The following is a 26,288-nucleotide window of genomic DNA, read 5'->3' as shown; positions in this document are numbered from 1 at the left end:
ACAGAATGTCATTCCATGTTTCAGGCTTTTACCTTACCTCAAATCAAATGTCTGTTCTTTCTTTATTGGTCCCATAAATAGACACACACTTGGACTTCTGGTTGTAGAACATTCTATTGTTATCCTTTCTCCTTTTAATAAACACACACTACTTTCAAGGAATCCCCCTAATAATTCTGGCCTGACATGCTGCAGAACTTCAATTTCATAATTTTACTAACAGAGGAATTTCATCTTATTATCACCAACTACTACATTAAAGTTTCTGAAACAGTAATTCATGCATAATTCTATTTAATAATGGTTTTCAAAGTACTTTGCTGTTTGAAAATGCTTCCCAGATGATTCTGATGGGAGAGTTGAGAACCATTGCCCTAGACTGTAACCACTCAATTGAAGAGATGCTTCCCTGCCCACTTCAAGTAAACAATGCTTAACTCTTTCATCATTTCTAAAACAACTGAGATTACTTTCTCCCCTTAGTTTCTGCAATGATTGTTGAAAATTTGTGGGAAAAGTTTATCCTTACAAATGAAAACATGAAATCTGAAATGGATAAACTAACTTTTAAGAAATACATATCCTTACCTGAGAAGCTGAGGCAGGAGGACCACCTGAGCCCAGGAGTGCGAGGCTTCAATGAGCTATGATTGCACCACTGCACTCCAGCCTGGGCAACAGAGCAAAACTCCTGTCTCTAAAAAAAAAAAAAAAATACCTATCTTTCAAAACTTGCATAAAAAGCCCTTGTATTCACTTGTACAGCCTCTTCTGTTTCATGAATGAGCATGCTGAAGGGCTCCTCTCCTCTCTGAAAAAGTGTTGTTAAAATAAATGAGAAGTGTTATGAACACAATGAACGTGGTGTGTTACACATTAAGTGTGCTGCCACCCCATGTGAACCTCCAAGTGAAATTGCTCACATAACTCTTTTTTTGCTGCATGCAAACTTGCTAATACAAAGCGGGCTAGGGTGGGCTCCTGACTTAAGAACAGCCAATCCCTACTCTAGACAATGACCCAACCAGACCTAGTATAAAAAGGTAGTCTGGCCCAGTTAAATTTCCTTGGCAACTGGAGCTAGAGACAGGAGCTGAAGGTCACGATGTAGAAAAGAACCTCAAAGGTGCAAGTTAAAGTTATTCCAAAGGAACAGAAACTGTAAGTATGCAAAAGCTGTGTAGAGAAGTTGGTGAACACAAGAGAATGGAGTTAACAATGTAAAAAGAAGCAAGTCACATGCATGGCAGAGCCTAAGCCTAAACATCCACCTGCCCCTGCTGAGGAGCATCACCCAATTTCTGCTCTTCCTGAGGCTGGGGGGTGATTTCTGGGTGGGAGATGGGTTTGGTGAGGTGGTTCCTGAATTCCCAGGCACATATCCTTAAAATAATGTTACTGTGTGAGCTAACTTGTGGCTTTTGAGTCTTCTTATGTTTGTCCCACTTGAGATTCCTTGCAACTAAAAGAGCCTAACTGAAACAACCAGTTAAGCCAATACTATTTGTTAAAAATAATGCACCATTCTAAATTTCTGTTTCTCTAACCAAATCTGGCAAAGTCGGATCCATTAAGTTTTACACTTTTATAAGTTTAATGTTGTCACTGTATGTTTACATATTCATTGGTACAATTCACATCAAGTTTTGTACTTATCCATTTTTGCAAAGATATCATGTACACAAAGATACATATCCAATAACTGAGAAACAAGTGAAACTTCTATACTTTCAGGTTTGTTCGATCATGATACTTCTGATAAGGATCATCGACATACCAGTTTCGCCTCTTCCAGAAGGACGTCGTCATCTTATCTAAGAGTTTACTCTGGGTTTTATTGCAGAACACAAATTCCCTCAATCGCTTTTTTCTTGCAGGTGTCTTTTTCCATAATTTTTTCTTATAGCCAGCCTGTCAGATATTACAAAGAAATGTAAAACATCATATTATGTATGAAACAACAGGTATCTTCACAACTCAAGGTTTATAGACCCAGTAAGAACAAAAACCACACTTCCATAGGGGCTGATATTTCTTGGAAAGATGTGATTCTTTATTGGCGGGGTGGGGGGGCAGGATGGAGAAAGCATGTGTAGTTTGAAAAGAAATAGTAATAAATAATGTTCTAGAAAAAAATGTTACTTGAAACTCACAGAAAATAAAACTAAATGTGTGTGGCTGGGAAAGTACAAGATAATGACATAGAATCATAATCACTAACTTAACAGGTATGATCTTACTATCTCTTCAGCAATCTTTAACAACGTACTATTATTCTTATTTTACATCTTTAAAAAAAGAAACCATTGATTAGAGAAGTAGCAGACAGAGGTCTGAGGGCCAATAAGAGTTCTTTTTTTGTTTTGTTTTGAGACAGGGTCTCACGCTGTCACCCAGGCTGGAGTGCAGTGGCGTGATCACAGTCACTGCAGCCTCTACCTCCTGGGTTCAAGTGATCCTCCTGCCTCAGCCTCTCAAATAGCTGGGACCACAAGTGTACACCACCATACCCAGCTAATTTTTAAAATTTTTGTAGAGATGAGGTCTCGCCATCTTGCCCAGGCTAATAAGAGTTCTTAACCACTGTCTTTCCTAATGTAGAGGAGGATGCAGTGCTGGCTAGGTAACAACATTAATATTTCTTAAGCTGAGTATTACAAGAGCTGAGAAACACAGTTCTCAAATACATTGCTTCATTTATTCTTTTCACACACAAGGGACCAATTTTTATAGGAAGTACTTTTCTTTTTTTTTTTTTTTTTTTTTTTTTGAGACGGAGTCTGGCTCTGTCGCCCAGGCTGGAGTGCAGTGGCCGGATCTCAGCTCACTGCAAGCTCCGCCTCCCGGGTTTACGCCATTCTCCTGCCTCAGCCTCCGGAGTAGCTGGGACTACAGGCGCCCGCCACCTCGCCCGGCTGTTTTTTTTTTGTATTTTTAGTAGAGACGGGGTTTCACCGTGTTCACCAGGATGATCTCGATCTCCTGACCTCGTGATCCGCCCGTCTCGGCCTCCCAAAGTGCTGGGATTACAGGCTTGAGCCACCGCGCCCGGCCAGGAAGTACTTTTCTAAGGAATTATGAATATGGTAAGACTATTATTAGGAGTGGTGAAGGAATGGTTAACCCACATATTTAACCCAGAACTTTCATATACACCCATACAGGTATTATTAATTTTGAATAATTAATTTTTAAAGACAGGAAAGGAAAATTAGATTGAATATAAAAACTATAATCATAGCCTGTTTAAAGTAGAAGGGATCTTAGGTGCCACCCAGCTTAACATCTGGCTAAAACCACACAGTGAGCCCTTGAGTCCTTTCAAGCCAAGGGTTCTTTATGGCACAATACCAACTGAACGAAACCATGGCTCTTTGCTGAGAATGTGCCTTGGGTTTCTGACATGTCTTAGTATCATCACTGTGACCATCAACTTCTATAAGGACAGTGATGAAATTAGGAAAGGTTCTTTAATAGTTCTGGTTTTAAAATGCTAGAAGTTAGATTTTTGCTACTCACTGCTTACAATTTTAAATGCAAACAATCAAAGCCAAATCTCCACATCTGTGTAATAATTTTATAGTTTGCAGGCCAAACTGGGTTACTATGGATCTCTGACGTAAAAACACTTAATTTGCTGCCCTGCCTATTACCACCAGTATCCTTTAAAGATTATTCACGGAATGGAACCACTATGAAAATGCTTGAATATTTTTACACAGTCTCTAGATTCAAAAATGGAAGGAGGGAATAAACAATAAATATCAAGGACTGCTGGATGAAACCGTGTCACGGAATATACTTTGTTTTACACGTTAGTATGAATTAATCTACCCAGATTTTTTGTTTTTCTCTGAAAATTAGATTTTGAAGAGGCAGGGCATTCTATACTGGGTATACTTTCGGGAGCCCTGAACTGAAGCTAGGTATTATGATTGGAGAGTATGATCGGGTCCTTTACAGTAACATGAGGGCTCCAGAGCCCAGTGAGAGGGACATGGAAAGGAAGGCAAGGAAACCTACCCATTTCATTTTACCTAGGGCTAGAAGAGGACCTGGAAATAATTGGTATAAAAACAAAGTGGGGGCTAGGCGCCACGGCTCATGCCTGTAATTCCAGCACTTTGGGAGGCTGAGGCACGTGGATCACTTAAGGTCAGGAGTTCAAGACCAGCCTGGCCAATATGGTGAAAATCCGTCTCTACTAAACATACAAAAATTAGCCTGGCATGGTGGTGCCTGCCTGTAATCCCAGCTACTCGGAAGGCTGAGGCAGGAGAACGGCTTGAGCCCGTGAGGCAGAGGTCACAGTGAGCCAAGATTGTGCCACTGCACTGCAGCCTGGGCAAAAGTGACACTCTGTCTCAAATAAAAAGGAAAAAAAAAAAAAACCACACACACACACAAAAGGGAAGAATGTTTCCAGTGGTCTCAAATTCACAAAACTCAGAACATTAGACCTTTAGTTTAGCTGGTGTAGGAAACTACCCACCAGTGTTTCAACAGAGGTAAGAGCTGAGAGTTCCAATCAACCCATTTATCTACAAATTTAGGACTGTTTATAAAACAGGGGAGAATCCTTTCAACCTTTCAAACATCAAGAAAGTTCTACCAACTATTTTATTTTTACAGGGAACCAAATTTTGATTTTTAAAGATTTAATTTCCAAGTAATAAAAGGGAATTACGATTTGGGCAGTTACTGTATCTCAAAAATGGTTTTGCAAAACTGGTTGGTCTTTTTTTTTTTGAGATGAAGTCTCACTCTGTCACCTAGGCTGGAGTGCAGGGGCGTGATCTTGGCTCACTGCAACCTCCGCCTTCCAGGTTCGAGCGATTCTCCTGCCTCAACCTCCCAAGCAGCTGGGATTACAGGCACCTGCCACAACGCCTGGCTAATTTTTCTATTTTTAGTAGAGATGGGGTTTCACCATTTTGGCCAGGCGGGTCTCGGACTCCTGACCTCAAGTGCCTTGGCCTCCCAAAGTGCTGGGATTACAGGCATGAGCTACATACAGTGCCTGGCTGAATTCTGTTTCATTTTAATCTGCTCACACTCCTTTTTTGTTCGAGATGGAGTCTCGCTCTGTCGCCCAGGCTGGAATGCAGTGGTTCGATCTTGACTCACAACAACCTCCACCTCCTGGGTTCAAGCAATTCTCTGCCTCAGCCTCCTGAGTAGCTGGGATTACAAGTGCCTGCCACCACGCCTGACTAATTTTTGTATTTTTAGTAGAGACAGGGTTTCACCACGTTGGCTAGGCTGGTCTTGAACTCCTGACCTCGTGATCTACCTGCCTTGGCCTCCCAAAGTGCTGGGATTATAGATGGGAGCCACCACGCCCGGCCTCGCACTCCTTTTCCAATTTAGTAACAGTGTGAAGACTCACCTTTCTCCTCACCCATAGGCCACAATGAAGTCGAAGAAACCTATAGATGACAGCTTTCACAGTCTTTCTCTTGCCTTTTCTTGTACTGAAGTATGTTAGAGATCTGACTGGTAGCTTCAGGACACTTGGAAGCACGGGGGCCAATCTAAAAATATATTTAAAAATTTTTAGTATATAATCAGACTGATTAAAGGATTAAAATTCATATCTCTACTGAGAAATGAGTAAAGCTGCTCCAATGGGATGGAACTAACTTTTCATACACAATATTACTTCCAATGACCCATGACATTAAGCATAAATTAGAATAGCAACCATCACCAACTTGCAAGTCTTCTAAAACCTACCCCCTCAATTCCTGTAAAATAATTCATTCTATTATCATCGCTTGATTTCTTATCCATGTTCCCATCAGATTGCAAACTCCTTGAGGACTTCAATTTGTTTACCTTTGTGTCCTTTTTGCCAACTACAGTGCTAGGCACCCAGGGGTGTTTAACTGGATATCTGCTGACTGAATGACCAACACACGCAGCCCATCCTTACAAGCTGAGCATCTTGTGTACCCTCCACTTTGGATGACAGCTTCCATGCAGGAAAGCACATATACAACATCAGAAGCATGCTGTATTTGGCATTTTCCTGCCGCAGGCACCTAGATACATGGATGTCAGTCAGAGTCTCCCACTCAATCAAGCAGAAGTCTACATAATTAACTGCAGGTAGGCAAAGAATACCACCTACTTCTAGGATACCTTTGCAGGCATGAATATCTTGGAAAGTTTGTCTAAGCATCATGTTTACTGAAATATACTCTACCAATCAGGCACAGTGGCTCACGCCTGTAATCTCAGAACTTTCCAGCTACTCAGGAGGCTGAGGCAGGAGAACATATACCCACAAAGAAATATACTCTACCTATTAAGGATCTCTGAAGTATGCCCACATGTCAGGTTCTTCTCAGATGTGGTAAGTCTGGGAGTGGAAGAAACAACTGGTGTCTGAATATGACTAAAGCGTCCAGTGGACAATGCAGAAATAAGAGAGGCATTCTTGACACAGTTGCGATAGGTTGAAGATGCCAAAATATTCAGGGGCCGTAGGATTCCTGTAAAGATAGGAGCGTACATACTTATACTCCAAAATATGCATCCAGATATTAAAAATTAAGAGATGTATTAAACACAATTAACGTGCCCTGAGCATCAGACTCATCTGTGAAGCTTTTACCACTTTACTGAGGTAGAACCATAAAATAATTACCGATTTTATGTATACAATTCAACAATTTTTGGAAAATTTAGAGAGCTGCACAATCACCGTCACAATCCAGTCAGATATTTGCTAGCTCTATGTCCAGTACTAGGAAAAAAAGATGTGTGTAACATTTATTCCCACCTCCCAGATCTTATACTCTGGTGAGACAGAACTCCCACACACAGTACAATGGCAGGTGCACTCGACAAGAGTGGCGAGAGAAAGATTCTCAAAGGAAAGAGAAGAGGCACTTGAGTTCTCTAGAAAGTGAAAGTGCTCTAGAAAGTGAACAGGCCCTGTAGTCCCAGCTACTGGGAGGCTGAGGCAGGAGAATGGCGTGAACCCGGGAGTCGGAGGTTGCAGTGAGCCAAGATCGCGCCACTGCACTCCAGCCTGGGCAACAGAGACTCTGTCTCAAAAAAAAAAAAAAAAAAAAAGAAAATGAACAGACCCTTAGAAGAGGAGGAACACATTTCAGGCAGGACGAACAACATAAGCAAAGGCATGGGGACTGAAACAAATACATGTGACCCTTGAACAGCATGGGTTTTAACTGTACAGAGCCACTTACACAGATTTTCTTCAAAAAAAGTTATACCTAGTGTGCCTGCCTTTCCAGTCTCCCCTTCTACCTCCTCCACCTCTTCTTTCTCTGCAATCGTTTTTTTTTTTTTTTTTGCGCAGAGACAGCAAAACCAACTCCTCCTCAGCCTACTCAATGTAAAGATGATGAAGACCTTTATGATGATCCACTTTCACTTAATGAACAGTACCCTATTTCTCTTTCTTATGACTTTCTTTTCTCTAGCTTGTTTCATTGTAAGAATACAGTATATAATACATATAACATGAAGGACATATGTTTTTAAAATTCTTTTTTTGAGGCAGGGTCTTACTCTGTGGCCCAGGCTGGAGTGCAGTGGCACAATCATAGCTCACTGCAGCCTTGACCTCCTGGGCTCTATCCATCCTCCCACTTCAGCTTCCCAAGTAGCTGGGACTACAGCACGTGCCACCATGCCTGACTAATTTTTGTAGAGACAGAATTTTGCCATGTTGCCCAGTCCAATCTTGAACACCTAGGCTCAAGTGATCCACCTGCCTCAGCCTCCCAAAGTGTTAGGATTACAGGTGTGAGCCACCATGCCCGGCCTCAGAATGTTAATCAATGGTTTATGTTATTGGTAAGGCTTCTGGCCAACAGTAGGCTATTAGTAATTAAGTTTTGGAGGAGCCAAAAGTTATACTCGATTTTCAACTGCTTGGGGGTTGACACCCTACCTGCTGTGTTGTTCCAGGGTCAACTGTACATGTATGGGTTGAGGATCAGACCTGCCTCAAAGGCTGAGACTGTTCGCCTGACTATCAGAGACGCCTTGGGAGAAATAGTGGGCAGTGGGGTGGAACAGGTCAGAAGGCAGATTTCAGACAGCCTAGATGTGTGGTGTGAATGAAGTCCTCTTATCAGTCCTTCCAACTATGGCCAGACTAATAGTTCATGGCTGCAAATCAGAATCACTCGTGGAGCTCTGACTCCACCCCTAAATTCTGACTGAAGTCTAGTGTGGGACTCAAAATTGTGCATTAAACAAGTTCCACAGGATGATGAAAATGTCCTCAGAACTTAAAGTATAAAAAAAAAAAAAAAATGCACTAATACAAAACTATAAAAAAAAAAAAAAGTCCTACAGCTGGAATGTGGTAATGGTTGTACAGCTTGCTAAATTAATAAAAAATCATAAAACTGTACACATAAAATGGGTAATTTTATGGCATGTAAATTCTACCTCAATAAAGTTGGTTAACAAAAATACTCCAGCCAGGCGAGGTGGCTCATGCCTGTAATCCCAGCACTTTGGGAGGCTGAGGCAGGCGGATCACCCAAGATCGGGAGTTCGAGACCAGCCTGACCAAAATGGAGAAACTCCGTCTCTACTGAAAATACAAAATTAGCCGGGCGTGGTGGTGTGCGCCTATAATTCCAGCTACTTGGGAGGCTGAGGCAGGAGGATCACTTGAACCTGGGAGGAAGAGGTTGTAGTGAGCCGAGACCGCACCACTGCACTCCAGCCTGGGCAACAAGAGTGAAACTCCATCTTGAAAAAAAAAAAAAAGAGAGAAAAATACTCCACCTGAGTCTGATGCTCAGCTGGGACTTAGAACTACTCTCCTATTTTCTACTGCACTGATTTCAGATAATAAATGAGGGGCCATGTTGATACAGAAGTGCTAGGATTTGAATTAGATGATTTGGGCTCATATTCTAGCTCTATGACTTCCTTGCTATGTAACCAGGGGCAAGTTACTTAACCTCTCTGTGCCCCAGTTTCCTCAAATTTAAATGAAGTTAATTACAGAGAGATAATGAGACTTGAATGAGATGAAGCATGTAAAGTGCCTGGAGGAGTAGCACAGAGAAAACATTTAACGAATGCTAATAGCAGATAATAAAGAAGAGGGATACTTAGCAAAGATGATACAGGTTGAATATTATCTGAAACGCCTGTGACCAGAAGTATTTTAGATTTTTTAAAATTTTGCATAAAGGAGATATCTTGGAGATGGGACTCAAGTCCAAACACGAAATTCATTTGTTTCATATACATCTTACACATATAGCCTGAAGTTAATTTTATACAATGTTTTAAATAATTTTGTGCATGAAACAAAGTTTTGACTGCCACCCATCACATGAGGTCAGGTAAAGAATTTTCCACTTGTGGGCCGGGCATGGTGGTTCAAGCCTGTAATCCCAGCACTTTGGGAGGCCGAGGCAGGCAGATCACGAGGTCAGGAGATCGAGACCATCCTGGCTAACACAGTGAAACCCCGTCTCTACTAAAAATTCAAAAAAAAAATTAGCTGGGCGTGGTGTGGCGGGTGCCTGTAGTCCCAGATACTCGAGAGGCTGAGGCAGGAGAATGGCGTGAACCCGGGAGGCGGAGCTTGCAGTGAGCTGAGATTGTGCCACTGCACTCCAGCCTGGGCGATAGAGTGCGACTCCGTCTCAAAAATAATAATAATAATAATAATAATAATTTTCCACTTGTGGTGTCATGTTGGTACTCAAAAAGTTTCGGATTAGAGATGCCTAACCTGTATATTAATATGTGGCCATCAGTGATAACAGGGCCAGGTGTGGTGGCTCACCCCTGTAATCCCAACACTTTGGGAGGCCGAGGTGGGTGGATAACCTGAGGTCAGGCGCTCAAGACCAGCTTGGCCAACATGTGAAACCCCGTTTCTACTAAAAATAGAAATATTAGCTGGGCAGAGTGGCGCGCACCTGTAGTCCCAGCTACTCGGAGGCTGAGGTAGGAGAATTGCTTGAACTCAGGAGGCAGAGGTTGCAGTGAGCTGAGATCATGCCACTGCACTCCAGCCTGGGTGACAGAACTAGACTCTGTCTCCAAAACAGAAAAAGTGACAATTTGCAACTGAAAAGGGTAGTATAAACATTGGTGCAGAAAACTGATGAGAGAGCCCTTACATAGGGTCTTGGAAATCAAATAAATAAGTTAAAGAACTGAAAAGATGTGCAGATGTAATAAGGCAGGAGGTAATCTTTGGAAGATTAAGTGCATTGGAGGACTGTAGACAAGAAAATGTTCCAATTTTCATAGGTCATCAGATTTTGGTATCTCTTAGTTTAAAAAATTTTTTTAAAAACTAAGAAATTCTTTTGTTCTCAATCTCTATGAAGATCCTGAGGCTGCATAAGACATATTTATCAATTTTCGCAAAAAACAAGCTGGGAACGACGGCTTGTTAACGTATTTGTGAAGAGACAGAGTATCAGAACTCCAAGTGATCTCAGTAAGAGAGAAAAACAGATAAAAACCAACAAGATGAAATCAGGAATAAATACACTGAAGTTAGAGGAAAATGGTTACGGGAACAACAGGAACTGGGAACTTGGTTGAGAGCAGTTCATGGGAAAGTATGTGGGGAGGCTCTATCTACTGCACCTTCTGGTGGACCAATCATGTGATTAAGCCTGTGAGGGAAACCTAACAGACTAGCTTTGTTAACAAAAGTGCAGTACATCAAGGGAAATAACTAATTTCCTTCAGTCCTCTGCCCCTGTCTGGGCATTTTCATACAGACTAATCTACTCTAAACACACTCTTGTATAGAGAACACAGATGTTTTCACCAAAGAGGTAACACAAAACCAGAGCTTTGAAAGAGTAAGAAGAGACAGAGGGAATAGGATGTACAAAGGTGATGATGTACATTTGGGGAATCACATTGGCCCTATGTGGCATGAATCAAAGGAATGAATGGGGGACATGAACTGCACTGGATGGGAGTGGAGCAGAGTGTGACAGTATCGAAACCAGGAGTCTTCAAGATTTTTGATCCCATGTTTCCTAAAAGAATTTTGAAAAACTGGCCGGGCGCGGTGGCTCACGCCTATAATCCCAGCACTTTGGGAGGCCGAGGCGGGTGGATCATAAGGTCAGGAGATCAAGACCATCCTGGCTAACATGGTGAAACTCTGTCTCTACTAAAAATACAAAACAAAATTAGCCAGGTGTGGTGGCAGGTGCCTGTAGTGGGAGGCTGAGGCAGGAGAATGGCATGAACCCGGGAGGTGGAGCTTGCAGTGAGCCAAGATCGCACCACTGCACTCCAGCCTGGGTGACAGAGCAAGACTCCATCTCAACAACAACAAAAAAGAATTTTGAAAAACTACCCTTTCACAAATTCTTAATATCTAAAATATCAAATAGTTTAAATTGTTAAAAAGGCTATAATTTCCAGCATATTTAAAATACTGACATTTAAAAATAAGCTGTCACTTCACTCTTTAAATTGTTTTCAGTAGAATCTAAATTAATAGCAAGTTGATAACTACCTACATCATCTATTTAAAAATTACAAGAACTATAAATTCAAGTAGATGAAAAATAACTTTTCATCAAAGGGCACTCCAAAATAATGTAAAAGACAAGCCTGAGTGGGAGAAGATAAAGGACACACACAAACGAAAAACAAAAACAAAACAAAAACTAAATAAGACAATTCAATAGGAAAATGGGCAAAATATTTAAGTGGATATTTCATAAAGGAAATTCAAAAGGCCAATAAACATGTGTAAACACACTACAGCTTGTTACTAATCAGAGAAATGCTTATTTAAATCTCAGTGAGATACCATTACAAAGCCACCAGATTAACAAAAATTTGTAGGTCTGACAATATCAGGTATTGGTGAGGATGTGGAGCCCCAACAGTTTGGCAATATCAGGCAATGCTGAATATATACATATTCTCTGACCAGGCAATTTCACAGGGAGTTTCACACACACCCACATCCTTAGAAACAATTAGACTCATGCGCCAGGACAAGATCAATCAGCTTTGTACATAATTGCCCCAAACTGGAAATGGAGAATTGTGGAACAGTCATACAATATTATATAGCAGGCTGGGCGTGGTGGCTCACGCCTGTAATCCCGGCACTTTGTGAGGCCGAGGCGGGTGGATCGCCTGAGGTCAGGAGTTCGAGACCAGCCTGACCAACATGGAGAAACCCCATCTCTACTAAAAATACAAAATTAGCTGGACGTGGTTGCGCATGCCCATAATCCCAGCTACTCCAGGGGAATAACTTAAATCTGGGAGGCGGAGGTTGCAGTGAGCCAAGATCGTGCCACTGAACTCCAGTTTGGGCAACGAGAGAAACTCCATCCCTCCCAAAAATAAATAAATAAAAATAAAAATTATATATCAATGAGAAAGCATTACAACTACGCAAAATGAGTGAATCTCACAATGTAAAAGGCACTAAAGAGTATATACTGTATGAATTAATTCATGTGAAGTTCAAAACCAGACAAAACTATGTTCTTGAGAGATGCATATGTAGATGCTAAAACTACTATAGGAAAAATAGGCAATCTAATAGTAACTATAAAAATGAGAACAGTGTTTATATCTTGGGGGGGAGTAGAGAATTTTGATATACAGCGGAGAGGTGGTGCACTGTTTTGACCTGAGTGTTAAACAGGTGTTTGCTTTAGAATTGTCAAACCATTCGTGCATACTATATAAAATTTTCTTCGTATGTATTATATTTTGCGAACACAAAAAATACTTCACATAAAAAAAGCTTTTCTCTAACGGGAAAATTTACAACGTTGCTTTTTCTGGACTGATCTCGTATATTCTCCCACAAAACGTTATCCTAACTTAATATATTTTGTGTGAAAGTAACTTACTGAGCATCTTATGGTATTTAGATGATTTTTAACTTTGTGCAACAAGTACTTAACGTGACGGCAACTTAATTTAGTCGCCTTTACTTCTGCTATCTCTCAGTCACGAAGTTCTCATGCCAGCCCTTGTGCCGGGGGCTGTAGTTAAAAATTAAATTGGCCTTCAAGCTTACCATGTGTCAGGCACTGCCCAAGTCGCTTTACGTGCATTATCTCATTTAATCCCCAGGTAGGTGGTATGACCCCCACTGTAAAGGTGTATAATCTGAAGTTAGGAGAAATTAATTCTCAAGGTTAAAGGCCCAGAATGGCGGGTCCTAGCCTCCAAATCAGAAAGTTAGGTGAGACTTTTTGGTCTCCCTCGCTCCCTCCGTTCCAGTTTCTCTGGCTTGTTTTCTAGGGAAGAAAAAGCTGGTAAGGAAGTGAAAAATGCGGGACACACAGGCCCGCGTGAGTCCGAGTCAAGGAACCTGGTACAGGCTGCCGGTCACACCGCCCCAGAGAAAATTGGGCTCAACCCTCTTATCTTAAATAATGACCCTTTTTGCTTGTTAACCTCCCTCTAAACGCCCATTCTATCCCGCACCAGTTCCCCCTCCTGTGAAGGAATGCATGGAGTATGTCGCTCTCCACTGACCTGAAGCTGCTCTCACTGCACCAGCAAAGACAAAGGAAGCCATCTTGCCACCCTCGCCTACGGCGGCCGCTTTGGGTTTAAAAGCACAACCGCAAAGGGAATGAAGGGAAAGCAAGGAGGCGGAGTCAAGGAAGAGGAAAATAACAAAGGAGTTGTCCACTCAACCTTTATTCAATGTTATCTGCCGGGTTCCGCTCTTCGCCGCTGTAAAGAGAGTGCCTATAGAAGGTTCCACAAAATTTATTATTTAAAAAAATTCTTGGGGCCGGGCACGATGGCTCACGCCTGTAATCCCAGCCCTTTGGGAGGCCCAGGCGGGGGGATCACGAGGTCAGAAGTTCGAGACCAGCCTGGCCAACATGATGAAACCCCCGTCTCTACTAAAAATACATAAAGCAGCCGGGCGCGGTGGCAAGCGCCTGTAATCTCAGCTACAGGGGAGGCTGAGGCAGGAGAATCGCTTGAAGCCGGAAGGCGGAGGTTGCAGTGAGTCGAGATCGTGCCACTGAAATCCAGTCTGGGCGAAAAAGCGAAACTCCGTCTCAAAAAAAAAAAGAAAGAAAGAAGGAGAGAAGGAGAGAAGGAGAGAGAGAGAGAGAGAGAGAAAGAGAAAGAGAGAAAGAGAGAAAGAGAGAAAAGGAAAGAAGGAAGGAAGGAAGGAAGGAAGGAAGGAAGGAAGGAAGGAAGGAAGGAAGGAAGGAAGGAAGGAAGGAAGGAAAGGAAGGAAGGAAGGAAGGAAAATAATGGAAGGAAGGAAGGAAGGAAGGAAGGAAGGAAGGAAGGAAGGAAGGAAGGAAGGAAGGAAGGAAGGAAGGAAGGAAGGAAGGAAAATAATTCTTGCCGGGCGCGGTGGCTTACGCCTGTAATCGCGGCACTTTGGGCGGCCGAGGCGGGCAGATCACGAGGTCAGCACATTGAGACCATTCTGGCTAACACGGTGAAACCCGTCTCTACTAAAGGGTACAAAAAATTAGCCGGGCGTGGTGGCACGCGCCTGTAGTCCCAGCTATTCGGGAGGCTGAGGCAGGAGAATCGCTTGAACCCGGGAGGCAGATGTTGCAGTGAGCGGAGATCGAGCCACCGCACTCCAGCGTGGGGTACAGAGCGAGATATAGGGTGTATTACCTTGGAACACTATTGTTGCCAACTTGATCTCCCACCTATGGTGGCCACTTTGAGTCCAAAAACAGGCACATACGCTAGACAAGTATATTAAGACATTCATAAAAGTTCTTTGGCAATGGGAGTCATTGCACTTTTTTTTTTTTTTTTTTTTTTTTTTTTGAGACGAGGTCTTGGTCTGTTGCTCAGGCTTGAGTGTAGTGGCTGCAGCGATCACAGCTCACTGCAGCCTCGACCTCCTAGGCTCAAGCAAGCCTCCCACCTAAACCTCCTGAGTAGCTTAGACTACAGGCACACACCACCACACCTGGCTAATTTTTAATTTTTTTGTAGAGACCTAGCTCTCACTATGTGAGCCCAGGGTGGTCTCAATTGTTTGGTCCTGGAATCAAACATTTCTCCCACCTCGGCCTCCCAAAGTGCTAGGATTACAGGTGTGAGCCACTGAGCCTGGCCTCACTGCACATTTTTGAACAAGTGAGTGATTTGATTTAAATTTTGCTTTTTAGAGACAGGGTCTGAATGCAGTGCTGCAATCACTGCAGCCTGTAATTCCTGGGCTCAAGGGATCCTCCCACCACAGCCTTCCAAGTAGCTGGCACCAAAGGTATGAACAATCATCCCCTGCTAATTTTAAAAAAATTGTTTGTAGAGATGAGGTCTCGCTTTTTTTTTTTTTTTTTTTTTTGAGACAGAGTCTCCCTCTGTTGCCCAGGCTGGAGCGCAGTGGCACAATCTCGGCTCACTGCAAGCTCCGCCTCCCAGGTTCACGCCATTCTCCTGCCTCAGCCTCCCGAGTAGCTGGGACTACAGGTGCCTGCCACCACGCCCGGCTAATTTTTTGTTTTTTGTTTTTTTTTTTTCAGTAGCGACGGGGTTTCACCGTGTTAGCCAGGATGGTCTCGCCCTCCCAAAGTGCTGGAAGAGGTCTCGCTCTTTTGCTCAGGCAGGTCTCAAACTCCTGGGCTCAAGTGATCCTCCCACCTCAGTCTGCCAAAATGCCGGGATATGAACCAACACACCCAGCCCCTGATAACTTTTTTTTTTTTTCCTGAGACGGAGTTTCGCTCTGTGCCCCAGGCTAGAGTGCAGTGGTGTGATCTCTGCTCACTGCAACCTCTGCCTCCCGGGTTCAAGCGATTCTCCTGCTTCAGCTTCCCAAGTAGCTGGGATTACAGGCGCGCACCACCAAGCCCAGCTAATTTTTGTATTTTTAGTAGAGACGGGTTTCACCATGTTGGCCAGGTTGGTCTCAAATTCCCGACCTCAGGTGATCCGCCCGCCTTGGCCTCCCAAAGTGCTGGGATTACAGGTGTGAGCCACAGCGCCCAGCTTCCCTGATAACATTTTAAAGCAAAAATATTGACCACTTGCATGTGGAGAGTGAGGGCTCTCCACATAGGTTATGAGGGGTTGGGAGACTAATTTTGAGGTTTGAGATCTTGAAGCTAGAGAGGTTGCTAATGATGTTCAGGTGCAAGTTGTGGTTGTGATGTACATGACTGAAGCAGGATGAAAGCGTTCACTGGCATTGAGAAGTTCAAAGCCAAGGGTGTTAGAAAAGTCATCACACCGGCACCATTGGGCATGACAGCAGTGGGCAGGGAGGCAGCAATTCAATTGCTAAAATTACTAAAGAAAACGGGAGACTGCTCTGGAAGCTAAGTGAAAGAGATACGAAACTGAGTATATGTAATTACTGTAGTCCCCTAAAAACCACAGAAGATATACAAACATAACCCTTTGATTTTAGATAATTTTCAAGTCTATCTCTCCATGTTACAAGTCATAGCGCAGCCTACCTCTAGAGAGCACACATACTGTAATAAATTACCCAGTTAAGACTTGGAATACTTTGCAAACTTAGTAGAAGATAGAAAAGTTAGTTTCCACGATATTGCAATAAGATGCTAATAGTATTAATACTAACATATTAATTCTGGAGCATACATGGAGTATTAATACCATGCTTAATATTTAACATGTTTTATTTTGATTATCGAATCAATGGAATATTTTTTTTTTTTGAGACGGAGCTTAGCTCTTGTTGCCTAGGCTGGAGTGCAATGGCGTGATTTCGGCTCACTGCAACCTCCGCCCCCGCCCCGCCCCGGGCTCAAGCAATTCTCCTGCCTCAGCCTCCCGAGTAGCTGGGATTACAGGCACCCGCCAGCATGCCCAGCTAATTTTCTGTATTTTTAGTAAAGACGGGGTTTCACTATTTTGGTCAGGCTGGTCTCGAATTCCTGCCCTCAGGCGACCCACCCACCTCGGCCTCCCAAAGTGCTGGTATTACAGGGGTGAGCCACCGTGCCCGGCCCAGTGGAATACTTTCAACGGTGCTTCTGCGCTGACTTCCCATCTTCCAACCCATCCACAAATTGCAGCCAAAATGATATTACTACAGTAAAAACTTGGAGAACGCAGTGTGGTTTAATCTGGAAGGTGCAGAAGCTGTGGAGTCCAAAGGACCCGTGTTCCTATCCTTGTTGTGCCACTTGACGCGTTCCACACAAAGGTCCCTACACTGTTCGTTCACTGTTTCCAGCAATCAGGATGACTCCCTGAAGGGCCGTCAGACGAAACAAACGCGCAACCTGTGACAACTGTATTGTTTACGTAACTTTACGTAACTTTCGCCAAATCGGCTCCTTCCTACGAAATATCTAGCTCACAGAGCCAGATATTTTCTTGCTTAGTTCTCTGAAGAGCCACAGATGTCCATTTTCCACGTGAGGCTGAAGACGGGATTTCAGAACGCTCTCCTTCCAGCCGCGTTCACCTAGTAACCCCAGCTGGGGGCTAAGGACCTGCAGCCCCAGCGCGACCCGGAAAAGGAATCCGCCCTTTTCGCCTCCTGCGCACCAATCGCCCGGAGTTGGCGTTTCCGCAGCCGGGACAGAGCCCACCCTCTAAGAGCCGCCGAGTCACTGAGGGCAGAAGGGGCCGCGCGTGCGCAGTAGCATCGGCCGCGCTTCCGGTGCGCCGGGCGCGGACGCGGGCACGCACACACGCAAGCACGCCTCCACTTAACTCGCGCCGCCTTGGCAGCTCCCGAGTCCAGCAGCAGTGCCGTCCGCTCGACCGAGATGCTGCGGGCCTGTCAGTTACCGAGTGTGACCGCTGCCGCCCAGGTGAGCACTGGGGCTCCCGAGGGCGCGTGAGGAGGCTGACCTAGGACTGCCAGCGAAAAACGGGGGAGCCTTGGGCCCTGCCTAGCCTCCAGGACAAAGGCGAGTCTCTGGGCTACCCTCGTCGGGAGAGGCCCGGGCTGGCAGCGAGGCAGCCACCAGGGAGTTCGCCAGACTGGGATGACTTGAGGTTATTGCAGCAGCGGGGTGAGGTGTGGAGAGTAGCGGGAGGCGCGGCTTCGAGGGCGTGTAGTCCAATCAGCGCCGCGCTGCCCCTGTCCAGGACCAATCCTGACTGCTGGCGTCTGGGTCGCCGGTTGGGCGCGCGATAGGTTTTTAGTGCTGAAGGTCGACGGGGGAGAACTACAGTTCCCGGCAGGACGAGCGGAGCCGCGGCTTGTTGCATCCTTAATAAGGAGGTGCCTGGACTTCTAGCGAGTGTCCACATTTTAGGGGTCAAGGTTGTAATTATCTGTGAGGGACTGCCTTTCTTTTCGCAGCTGGGAACACTTCTGCACTATTCTTAATCCAAACAAAAGCGAAAGATTTTCCTTTGTGGAACTGAAACTCCTGGTCTTCAAGGAAAGACAGGAGTCATGACCTTGTGGCTCATTTCTGAGATTAGGACAGGTATCTGTGTCTCCAGGCGCTGGTACTACTTTGACATTCAAGAAGCCTAAATACCCAGTTACTTTTAGTTTTGCGTAATTGCCAAAGTTACTTTCTAAAATTGAAAATAAAAAAGCCTGTTTCCATTGCTAACGATTATCAGAAAGTTGTTATTTTGGCAAAATGTTGTAGATAGCAAAACAAGTACTGTGACTAAAGCAGTAAGTGAACAGAATCCCTAGGAAGAGTGAGTTAGAGATCATAAAAGTCAAGCTTTGTTTTTTCAAGTTCGCTTCTCTTCCTATTTGCTGCTAACAGGTAACAGAAGCAACCCCTTCCATGGGAAAGTGGAACGAACCTATGTTAGTTTTCTATTGCTACGTAACAACCACAAATTTAGCAGAACCTTACGGGTTCTGTAGGGTAGAAGCCTGGTCATGGATGATCTGTGTTCTCCCCTCCAGGTCACACAAGTCTGCAAAGTATTAGCCATGCTGTGGTTCTCATTTGGAGATCTGGGTCCTCTTCCAGGCTCATACAGTTTGTGGGCAGAATTCAGTCCCTTGCAGTTACACGACTGAAGTGCCTTTTTTCTTGCTGCCTCTTGTCAGCCACTGCTCCCAGCTTCTACAGCCTGCCCACAGTTCCTTGCCTCAAGGCTTCCAGAGGCTATTCATAACATGGATGGCTGCTTTCGTGCAGGCTACCAGGAGCTTGCCTCTCTAACTTCCAAATTTCTTTTATTTCGGTCTTTCCTCTCTAGACCCAGATTTAAAAGGCTTATGTGATTTGACCAGGCCCACCTGGATGACCTCCTTTTCAGTAAATGCAGAGTCAACTTTTTGGGATCCCATTTGGGAAATAAGAATACTATTTAAATCTTGGTAATAAAAAATGAACCCTTTTATAGTTCTGAATCCAGATGTCTAAACTTCCTGAAATTGCTATCTTGTAAAATTCTTTGGTTTATTCTCACCATCTCCTCAATCATTCCGTAGCATTTGACATCTACTTTATGAGGCTCTTTGTCTTTTGGCTTCTCTCAAGTAATATTTTGGGTCCTATCTAGTTTTCCCTTACTGAGTCTGCTTCTTCTTTGTACCTCGAAATATACACCTTCTCATCTCTCCCTGTCTCTTTATAGACTCTCCAATTTGAGATTACATCAACTGTCAGAACTTTAATCCCCAAGCAGATGACTCTCGAGCCTTATCGTATTTGATTGTGCCAACTTTTCCAGAATATCTCACATGTCAAGATCCTTTCCACTTTATTAAACCCCATCTTTCCTTTTTTTTTTTTTTTTTTTTGAATACGGAGTGTCACTTTGTCACCCAGGCTGGAGTGCAGTGGCGCAATCATGGCTCACTGCAGCCTTGACCTCCCGAGCGCAAGCAGTCCTCTTACCTCAGCCTCCTGAGTAGCTGAGACCACAGGCATGTGCCGTCATCCCTGGCTAATTTTTTAAAAAATTTTTGTAGAGACAGAGTCTCTCTGTGTTGCCCAGGCTGGTCTCAATCTCCTGAACTCAAGTGATCCTCCCACTTCTGCCTCCCAAAATGCTGGGAATATACGTGTGAGCCACTGTGCCTAGCCAACCCCATCTTCTTAAATGTCTTACTGCTTTTACTGTTGCCTCCTAGAGTCCTTTCTTTAGGATAGAATAGTAAAAGCAGTAAGACATTTAGTAAAAGGCTTTTTAAAAGGCAAACACGCAAACATGAGGTCATGCTCTTTAGAGACATCCCATCACATTCAGAATAAAATCTAAACTGCTTACCATGGGCCCTTGATCTGATTCTTCTCGTATTTCGTTTTTCTACTGCCTCACTCATATTCTCCTGGTAATCTCCAGCATGTGCCTCACTGCCTTTTCATCAGTTGTTTCTTTTGCCCTGAACTCTTCTCACACATGTTTGCTTAGCTTATTCCTTTCAGGTGTTTTTTCAAATGTCACCTTCCCTTCAGAGAGGGCATCCTGATCCAAAATAAAATTCTCACTACTCTGGCCTTCCTTGCATCACTGTATCTTTACCCCATCCTACTTTGTTATACTTTGTAGCTCGTAGCACTACCTGATGTTTTAATGTGTATTTATTACACAGTTTCCACTTTTAAAAAGTAAGCTCCACAATGGAACTGTGTCCATATTCTTTACTGCTGTATTTCCAGTATTGATAATAGTCCCTAGCTCCAAGTAGATGCTCAGTGAATGTTTATGACATATAAATGAAAGAATGAATGTGTTCATAAATTTTTTTTTTTTTTTTTTTTGAGACGGAGTCTCGCTCTGTTGCCCAGGCTGGAGTGCCCTGGCCGGATCTCAGCTCACTGCAAGCTCCGCCTCCCGGGTTCACGCCATTCTCCTGCCTCAGCCTCCCGAGTAGCTGGGACTACAGGCGCCCGCCACCTCGCCTGGCTAGTTTTTTGTATTTTTTAGTAGAGACGGGGTTTCACCGTGTTAGCCAGGATGGTCTCGATCTCCTGACCTCATGATCTACCCATCTCGGCCTCCCAAAGTGCTGGGATTACAGGCTTGAGCCACCGCGCCTGGCCAAAAATTTTTTAGAGATGGGGTCTCATTGTGTTTCCCAGGCTGGTCTTCAACTCCTGGGCTCAAGTGATATGCCCACCTCGGCCTCCCAAAGTGGAATTTTTCTTAAATCTGCGTAAGTGGATGTGACCTCCCTTTAAACATCCCATATATTTTCAAACCTCTGATTATGTATTAAGGTTCTCCAGAGAAACAGAAACAATAGGGGTGTGTGTGTGGGGTGTGTGTGTGTGTGTGTGTGTGTGCTCGCGTGTGTGTTGAGATAGGGTCTCATTCTGTTGCCCAGGCTGGAGTACAGCAGCGTGATCATAACTCAGTGCGGTCTCAATCTCCTGGGCTTAAGCGATCCTCCCACCTCACCTCCTGAGCAGCTGGGACTACAGGTTTAGGCTGCCATGCCCAGCCAATGTTTTGGACTTTTAGTAGAGATGGGGTCTCACAATATTGTTCCAGCTCATCTTGAACTTCTGGGCTCAAGCAATCTCCCAACCCTGTCCTCCCCAAAGTGCTGGGATTACAGGCATGAGTCATAGTGCTCAGCCTAGGAAGATTTATTATTTATTTATTTGTTTGTTTGTTTGTTTATTTTTGAGACGGAGTCTTGCTCTGTCACCCAGGCTGGGTTTGGCTTACTGCAAGCTTCGTCTCCCGGGTTCACGCCATTCTCCTGCTTAGCCTCCCGAGTAGCTGGGACTACAGGTGCCTGCCATCAAGCCCAGCTAATTTTTTTTTTTTTTTTTTAGTAGAGACGGGGTTTCACTGTATTAGCCAGGATGGTCTTGATCTCCTGACCTCGTGATCCACCCGCCTCGGCCTCCCAAAGTGCTGGGATTACAGGCGTGAGCCACCACACCCGACTGGAAGATGCATCATAAGGACTCTACTCACACAGTTATGGAGGCTAGCAAGTCCAGAATCTGCTGGGTGGGTTGGCAGGCTGGAGACCTAGGAGAGCCAATATTGCAGTTTCAGTCCACTGGCTAGCAGCCTGGAGACCCAGGAGAGTGGATCGTGCAGTTTCAGTCTGGAGGCAGTCTGCTAGAGAACTGCCTCTTGCTTTTTGTTGTGTTTGAGCCTTCAACTGATTGAATGAAGCCCACCCATGTTATAGGGCAATTTTTTTTTTTTTTTTTTTTGAGACAGGGTCTTGCTCTGTCACCCAGGCTGGAGTGCATTGGTGCAATCTCAGCTCACTGCAACCTCCATCTACCAGGCTCAAGCCATCCTCCCACCTCAGCCTCCTGAGTAGCTAGGACTGCAGGCATGCACCACCACACCCAGCTAATTTTTGTATTTTTTTTTTTTTCTGTAGAGACAGAGTTTTGCCATATTACCCAGGCTGGTCTCAAACTCCTGGGCTCAAGCAATCCACCCGTCTTTGCCTCCCAAAGTGCTGGGATTATAGGAGTGAGCCACCATGCCTGGCCACTAGTTCACCAATTAAAATGTTAATCTCACCCAAAAACATAATCCAAGTTGACACACAAAATGAACCATCACAGATAATATCTACCTTATTCTTTGTTGTTGTTGTTGTTGTTGAAATGGAGTCTTGCTCTGTTGCCCAGGCTGGAATGCAGTGGTGCGATCTCAGCTCACTGCAACCTCCGCCTCCCGGGTTCAAGCAATTCTCCTGCCTCAGTCTCTCAAGTGACTGGGACTGCAAGTGCATGCCACCGTGCCCAGCTAATATTTTTAGTAGAGACAGGGTTTCACCGTATTAGCCAGGATGGTCTCAATCTTCTGACCTTGTAATCTGCCTCCCTTGGCCTCACAAAGTGCTGGGATTACAGGCATAAGCCACTACGCCCGGCCCAGTATCTACCTTATTCTTTATGTTTGGGCTTATCATCCTTGCATGCCTTAGATGTGGGTATTCAGTAAATGTGCTTTAGAACTCTGGTCCTTCCTGTTTTTGTTTTCTTTTTTTTCCTCAGACCTAACACCATCTTTCTTCTGTTAGTCCCAGTGTTGCACTGCCAGGCCTAGCCTTTTTGAAGTGGTCATTGAGTTGGAGGACATGGGCTTTCCACCTAGCCTAGCCCTCTCTCAAACTACAAACCTGGAAGTGATCATTTATATATGGAGTTGTCTTTCCTGCTTATAACTTGAAAGAAGAAGAAACTTTATTATTCTGGAGGATCAACCACACTGGCTTATTTAAGACCAAGTTTGATAACCCAGCTAGTTTAGGATTGAACTTGTGTGTGGACATGAGCTATCATCTTCTAGAATTCCTTCTTTCTGTTAGGATTATGAAACATTATGTTGCTCAGTGATAGAGATAGGAAGCCAACCGCACGTGCTAGAAAGTAGTTTAGTAGATCATGCGGCCAGGTGTTTGCTTCTACCCTTGCTAGAATCCTCTTTATTATTCCTTTTTTCATATCTGTAGACCAGTAGCCTTCAAACCATTTTGAAATACATCTTACGCCTTAACTTACTACACCCAAGTGATAACGTATAAAATATATTCACATATATGCAGGGAAAGCTAAAGTATCAAGTTCCTGCTTTTGTCATATTGATAAGTATCTGCCATTTCTATAACTAAAGAGCATGTTTTTCTCCTAGAATAGAATATGTTTATACTGAAGTATAATGCTACTTCATTGTAAAACTGTAATGTAAAATGTAGAATTTCATGTAATGAAATTTAGTGTAATGTAAAATTTCGGTGTAAAAACTTACTCGATTTTTTGTGGGATATACTTTTTAATCTTAATGCATGATTCATATAAACTATTTTAAATTAACAGTAGGAAAAGTTAATTTGTTACATATCAATCTATATTTCAAATGTAGAACTGCCCATTAACTTATGGGTGCCTTTTTCATTTGTGTGGGAGGAGTCCTTATGACAAAATCGACAAAAATGTTATCAGTTGACAGCAACCAGCAGTCTGTGGAGGAAACCTGGAACCTCTAATTAGAGTTCACATGAGGCAGCTCATACTGCAGGCTCCATGTCCAGGTTGTCATGCTAGATTGTGGTTTCTTTATGTCTTCACTTTAGTTTGGTAGAGCTAAGGAACAGATGGTCTGTGTAACAACATTAATCATGGGGTGGGTCACTTGAGGTCAGGAGTTCAAGACCAGCCTGGCCAATGTGGTGAAACCCCCACCTCTACTAAAAATAGAAAAATTAGCCAGGTGTGGTGGCAGGTGCCTGTAATCCCAGCTGCTCGGGAGGCTGAGGCAGGAGAGTCTCTTGAACCCGGGAGGCGGAGGTTGCAGTGAGCCGAGATCACACCATTGCACTCCAACCTGGGTGTTACAGCAAGACTGTATCTCAAAAAAAAAAAATTACATGGGAATTGTATATTTCCTTTTTTTTTTTTAATATCACGTTTCTGCAGGTTAGAAGCAGCAAGGCTAACCTTATAACATATGTCTAGACAGATTGCTTTGAAACAGTGTTGTTCTTTCTATGTCATAGGTCCTTATTAATAAAAAGGAATTCCAGGGCAAAAAAGTAGCCAATATTTTGTGTGTTAATGTAGGATATTTAGTTTATATTGATAGTTTAGTACTTAAGAGAGCTCCGGAGACAGACCTTATGTTTGGCAATGATTTTTAGCTGTAACACCAAAAGCACAAGCAACAAAAGAAACTAAAGGTAAATTGGACTTCATTAAATCTTAAATTTTTGTGCATCAAAGGGATAGTTGAGAGTGAAAAGAATGAAAGTATTCTAATGGATACTAGATATTTTGGATACTAGACCCTCATCATATCTGATGAGGTGTTCCTTTTTAGGTAAGGAACTCCTGCAACTCAGTAACAAAAAAGACTAGCCAAATAAAAAAATAGGCAAAGGGCCCAGGCTCTGTGGCTCATGTCTGTCATCCCAGCACTTTGGGAGGCTGAGGCAGGCAGAATGCTTGAGCACAGGAGTTCAAGACTAGCCCAGACAACATGGCAAAACTATGTCTCTACAAAAAAATACAAACATAAGCTGGGTGTGGCGGCATGCACCTGTAGTCTTAGCTACTCGGGAGGCTGAGAAGTGGGAGGATTGCTTGAGCCTGCGAGGTCGAGGCGGCAGTGAACCATGATGGTGCCACAGCACTCCAGCCTGGGTGACAGAGTGAGACCCTGTCTCCAAATATATACGTGTGTGTGTGTGTGTGTGTGTGTGTGTATGCGCAAAGTACTTGAATAGCCATTCATCCAAAGCAGATATACAGATGGCCAAGAAGCACATGGAAAGATGCTCAACATCCTTTGACACTAGGGAAATGCAAATTAAAACCATGAGATACTCAGTTCACAACCATTAAGATGGTTATAATAAAAATGGAAAATAACAAATTAGCTGGGCATGGTGGTACATGCCTGTAATCCCAGCTATTTGGGAGGCTGAGGCAGGAGAATCACTTGAACTTGGGAGGCGGAGGTTGCAGGGAGCCGAGATTGCTCCATTGTACTCCAGCCTGGGCGACAAGAGCAAAACTCCGTCTCAAAAACAAAACAAAAACAAATGTTGGGGAGGGTATAGAGAAATTGGAACCCTTGTACATTGCTAGTGGGAATGTAAAATGGTACAGCTGCTATGAAAAAGTAGTTTAGTGGTGCCTCAATAATTATTATTATTAGTAGTAGTAGTAGTATTTTGGAGACAGAGTTTCGTTCTTGTTGCCCAGCCTGGAGTGCAATGGCGCAATCTCGGCTCATCGCAACCTCTGCCTCCTGGGTTCAAGGGATTCTCCTGCTTCAGCCTTCTGAGTAGCTGGGATTACAGGCATGCGCCACCACACCCAGCTAATTTTGTATTTTTACTAGAGATGGGGTTTCTCCATGTCCTGGATTCAAGGGATTCTCCTGCTTCAGCCTCCCGAGTAGCTGGGATTACAGGCATGCGCCACCATGCCCAGCTAATTGTGTATTTTTACTAGAGACGGGGTTTCTCCATGTCCTGGGTTCAAGGGATTCTCCTGCTTCAGCCTCCCCAGTAGCTGGGATTACATGCATGCGCCACCGCGCCCAGCTAATTTTGTATTTTTACTAGAGATGGGGTTTCTCCATGTTGGTCTGGCTGGTCTTGAATTCCCATCCTTAGGTGATCTGCATGCCTTGGCCTCCCAAAGTGCTGGGATTACAGGCGTGAGCCACCGAGCCTGGCCGTGTCTCAGTAATTTAAACATAGAATTAAACATGACCCTGAAGTTCCCTGCCAAAAGAATAAAAAACTGGTGTTCAAACAAAAACTTTTAGATGAATATTCATAGCAACATTATTCACAATTCACAGCCAAAAGGTGAGGCAACCCAAATGTCCATTAACTGATGACTGGATAAACAAAATATGGCATGTTTATGTGATAAAATAGTAGATTCAGCCATAAAAAGGAAGGAAGTACAAGC

General features: G+C 43.8%; 2 protein-coding genes across 15 annotated transcripts in view; one reads left to right on the top strand and one right to left on the bottom strand.

Annotated features, from left to right (window-relative positions):
• Positions 1–1,570: 1,570 nt before the first annotated feature.
• On the bottom strand, positions 1,571–13,614 carry MRPL35 (mitochondrial ribosomal protein L35). Its single transcript, XM_038007213.2, has 4 exons — positions 13,507–13,614; positions 6,308–6,497; positions 5,390–5,534; positions 1,571–1,911 (listed from the first exon to the last, which is right to left on the bottom strand). Exons 1-4 carry the CDS (start codon positions 13,547–13,549, stop codon positions 1,723–1,725), a joined length of 567 nt encoding a protein of 188 aa, XP_037863141.2. The 5' UTR covers positions 13,550–13,614; the 3' UTR covers positions 1,571–1,722.
• Positions 13,615–17,601: 3,987 nt separating this feature from the next.
• Positions 17,602–26,288, top strand: part of IMMT (inner membrane mitochondrial protein) — a 52,811-nt gene continuing 44,124 nt past the window's right edge. For 8 of the 14 annotated variants that reach the window (XM_073023142.1, XM_038007209.2, XM_073023139.1 and 5 more), the window contains exon 1: positions 17,609–17,762. In XM_073023142.1, coding sequence (XP_072879243.1) covers positions 17,718–17,762 — 45 coding nt within the window. In that variant the 5' untranslated portion in view covers positions 17,609–17,717. Of the gene's footprint in view, positions 17,763–26,288 lie in introns of all 14 variants that reach the window. The other 6 variants (XM_038007210.2, XM_073023140.1, XM_038007207.2 and 3 more) reach the window with 3 other exon arrangements.

Source organism: Chlorocebus sabaeus, chromosome 14 (genome assembly GCF_047675955.1).
Source record: "Chlorocebus sabaeus isolate Y175 chromosome 14, mChlSab1.0.hap1, whole genome shotgun sequence".
Lineage (NCBI taxonomy): Eukaryota > Metazoa > Chordata > Mammalia > Primates > Cercopithecidae > Chlorocebus > Chlorocebus sabaeus.
The sequence above is the reverse complement of the archived record's forward strand: the minus strand, read 5'-3'. Positions and strand labels throughout refer to the sequence as shown.

What these genes read in the sequence shown, in the direction of transcription:
- MRPL35 (XM_038007213.2), bottom strand. Translation starts at nt 13,549, where the DNA reads ATGGCTTCCTTTGTCTTTGCTGGTGCAGTGAGAGCAGCTTCAG. An exon ending in TGCAGTGAGAGCAGCTTCAG is followed by an intron (nt 6,498 to 13,506) that starts GTCAGTGGAGAG and finishes CTATCTTTACAG; the next exon opens with GAATCCTACGGCCCCTGAAT. An exon ending in ACTTCAGAGATCCTTAATAG is followed by an intron (nt 5,535 to 6,307) that starts GTAGAGTATATT and finishes ATATATTTTTAG; the next exon opens with ATTGGCCCCCGTGCTTCCAA.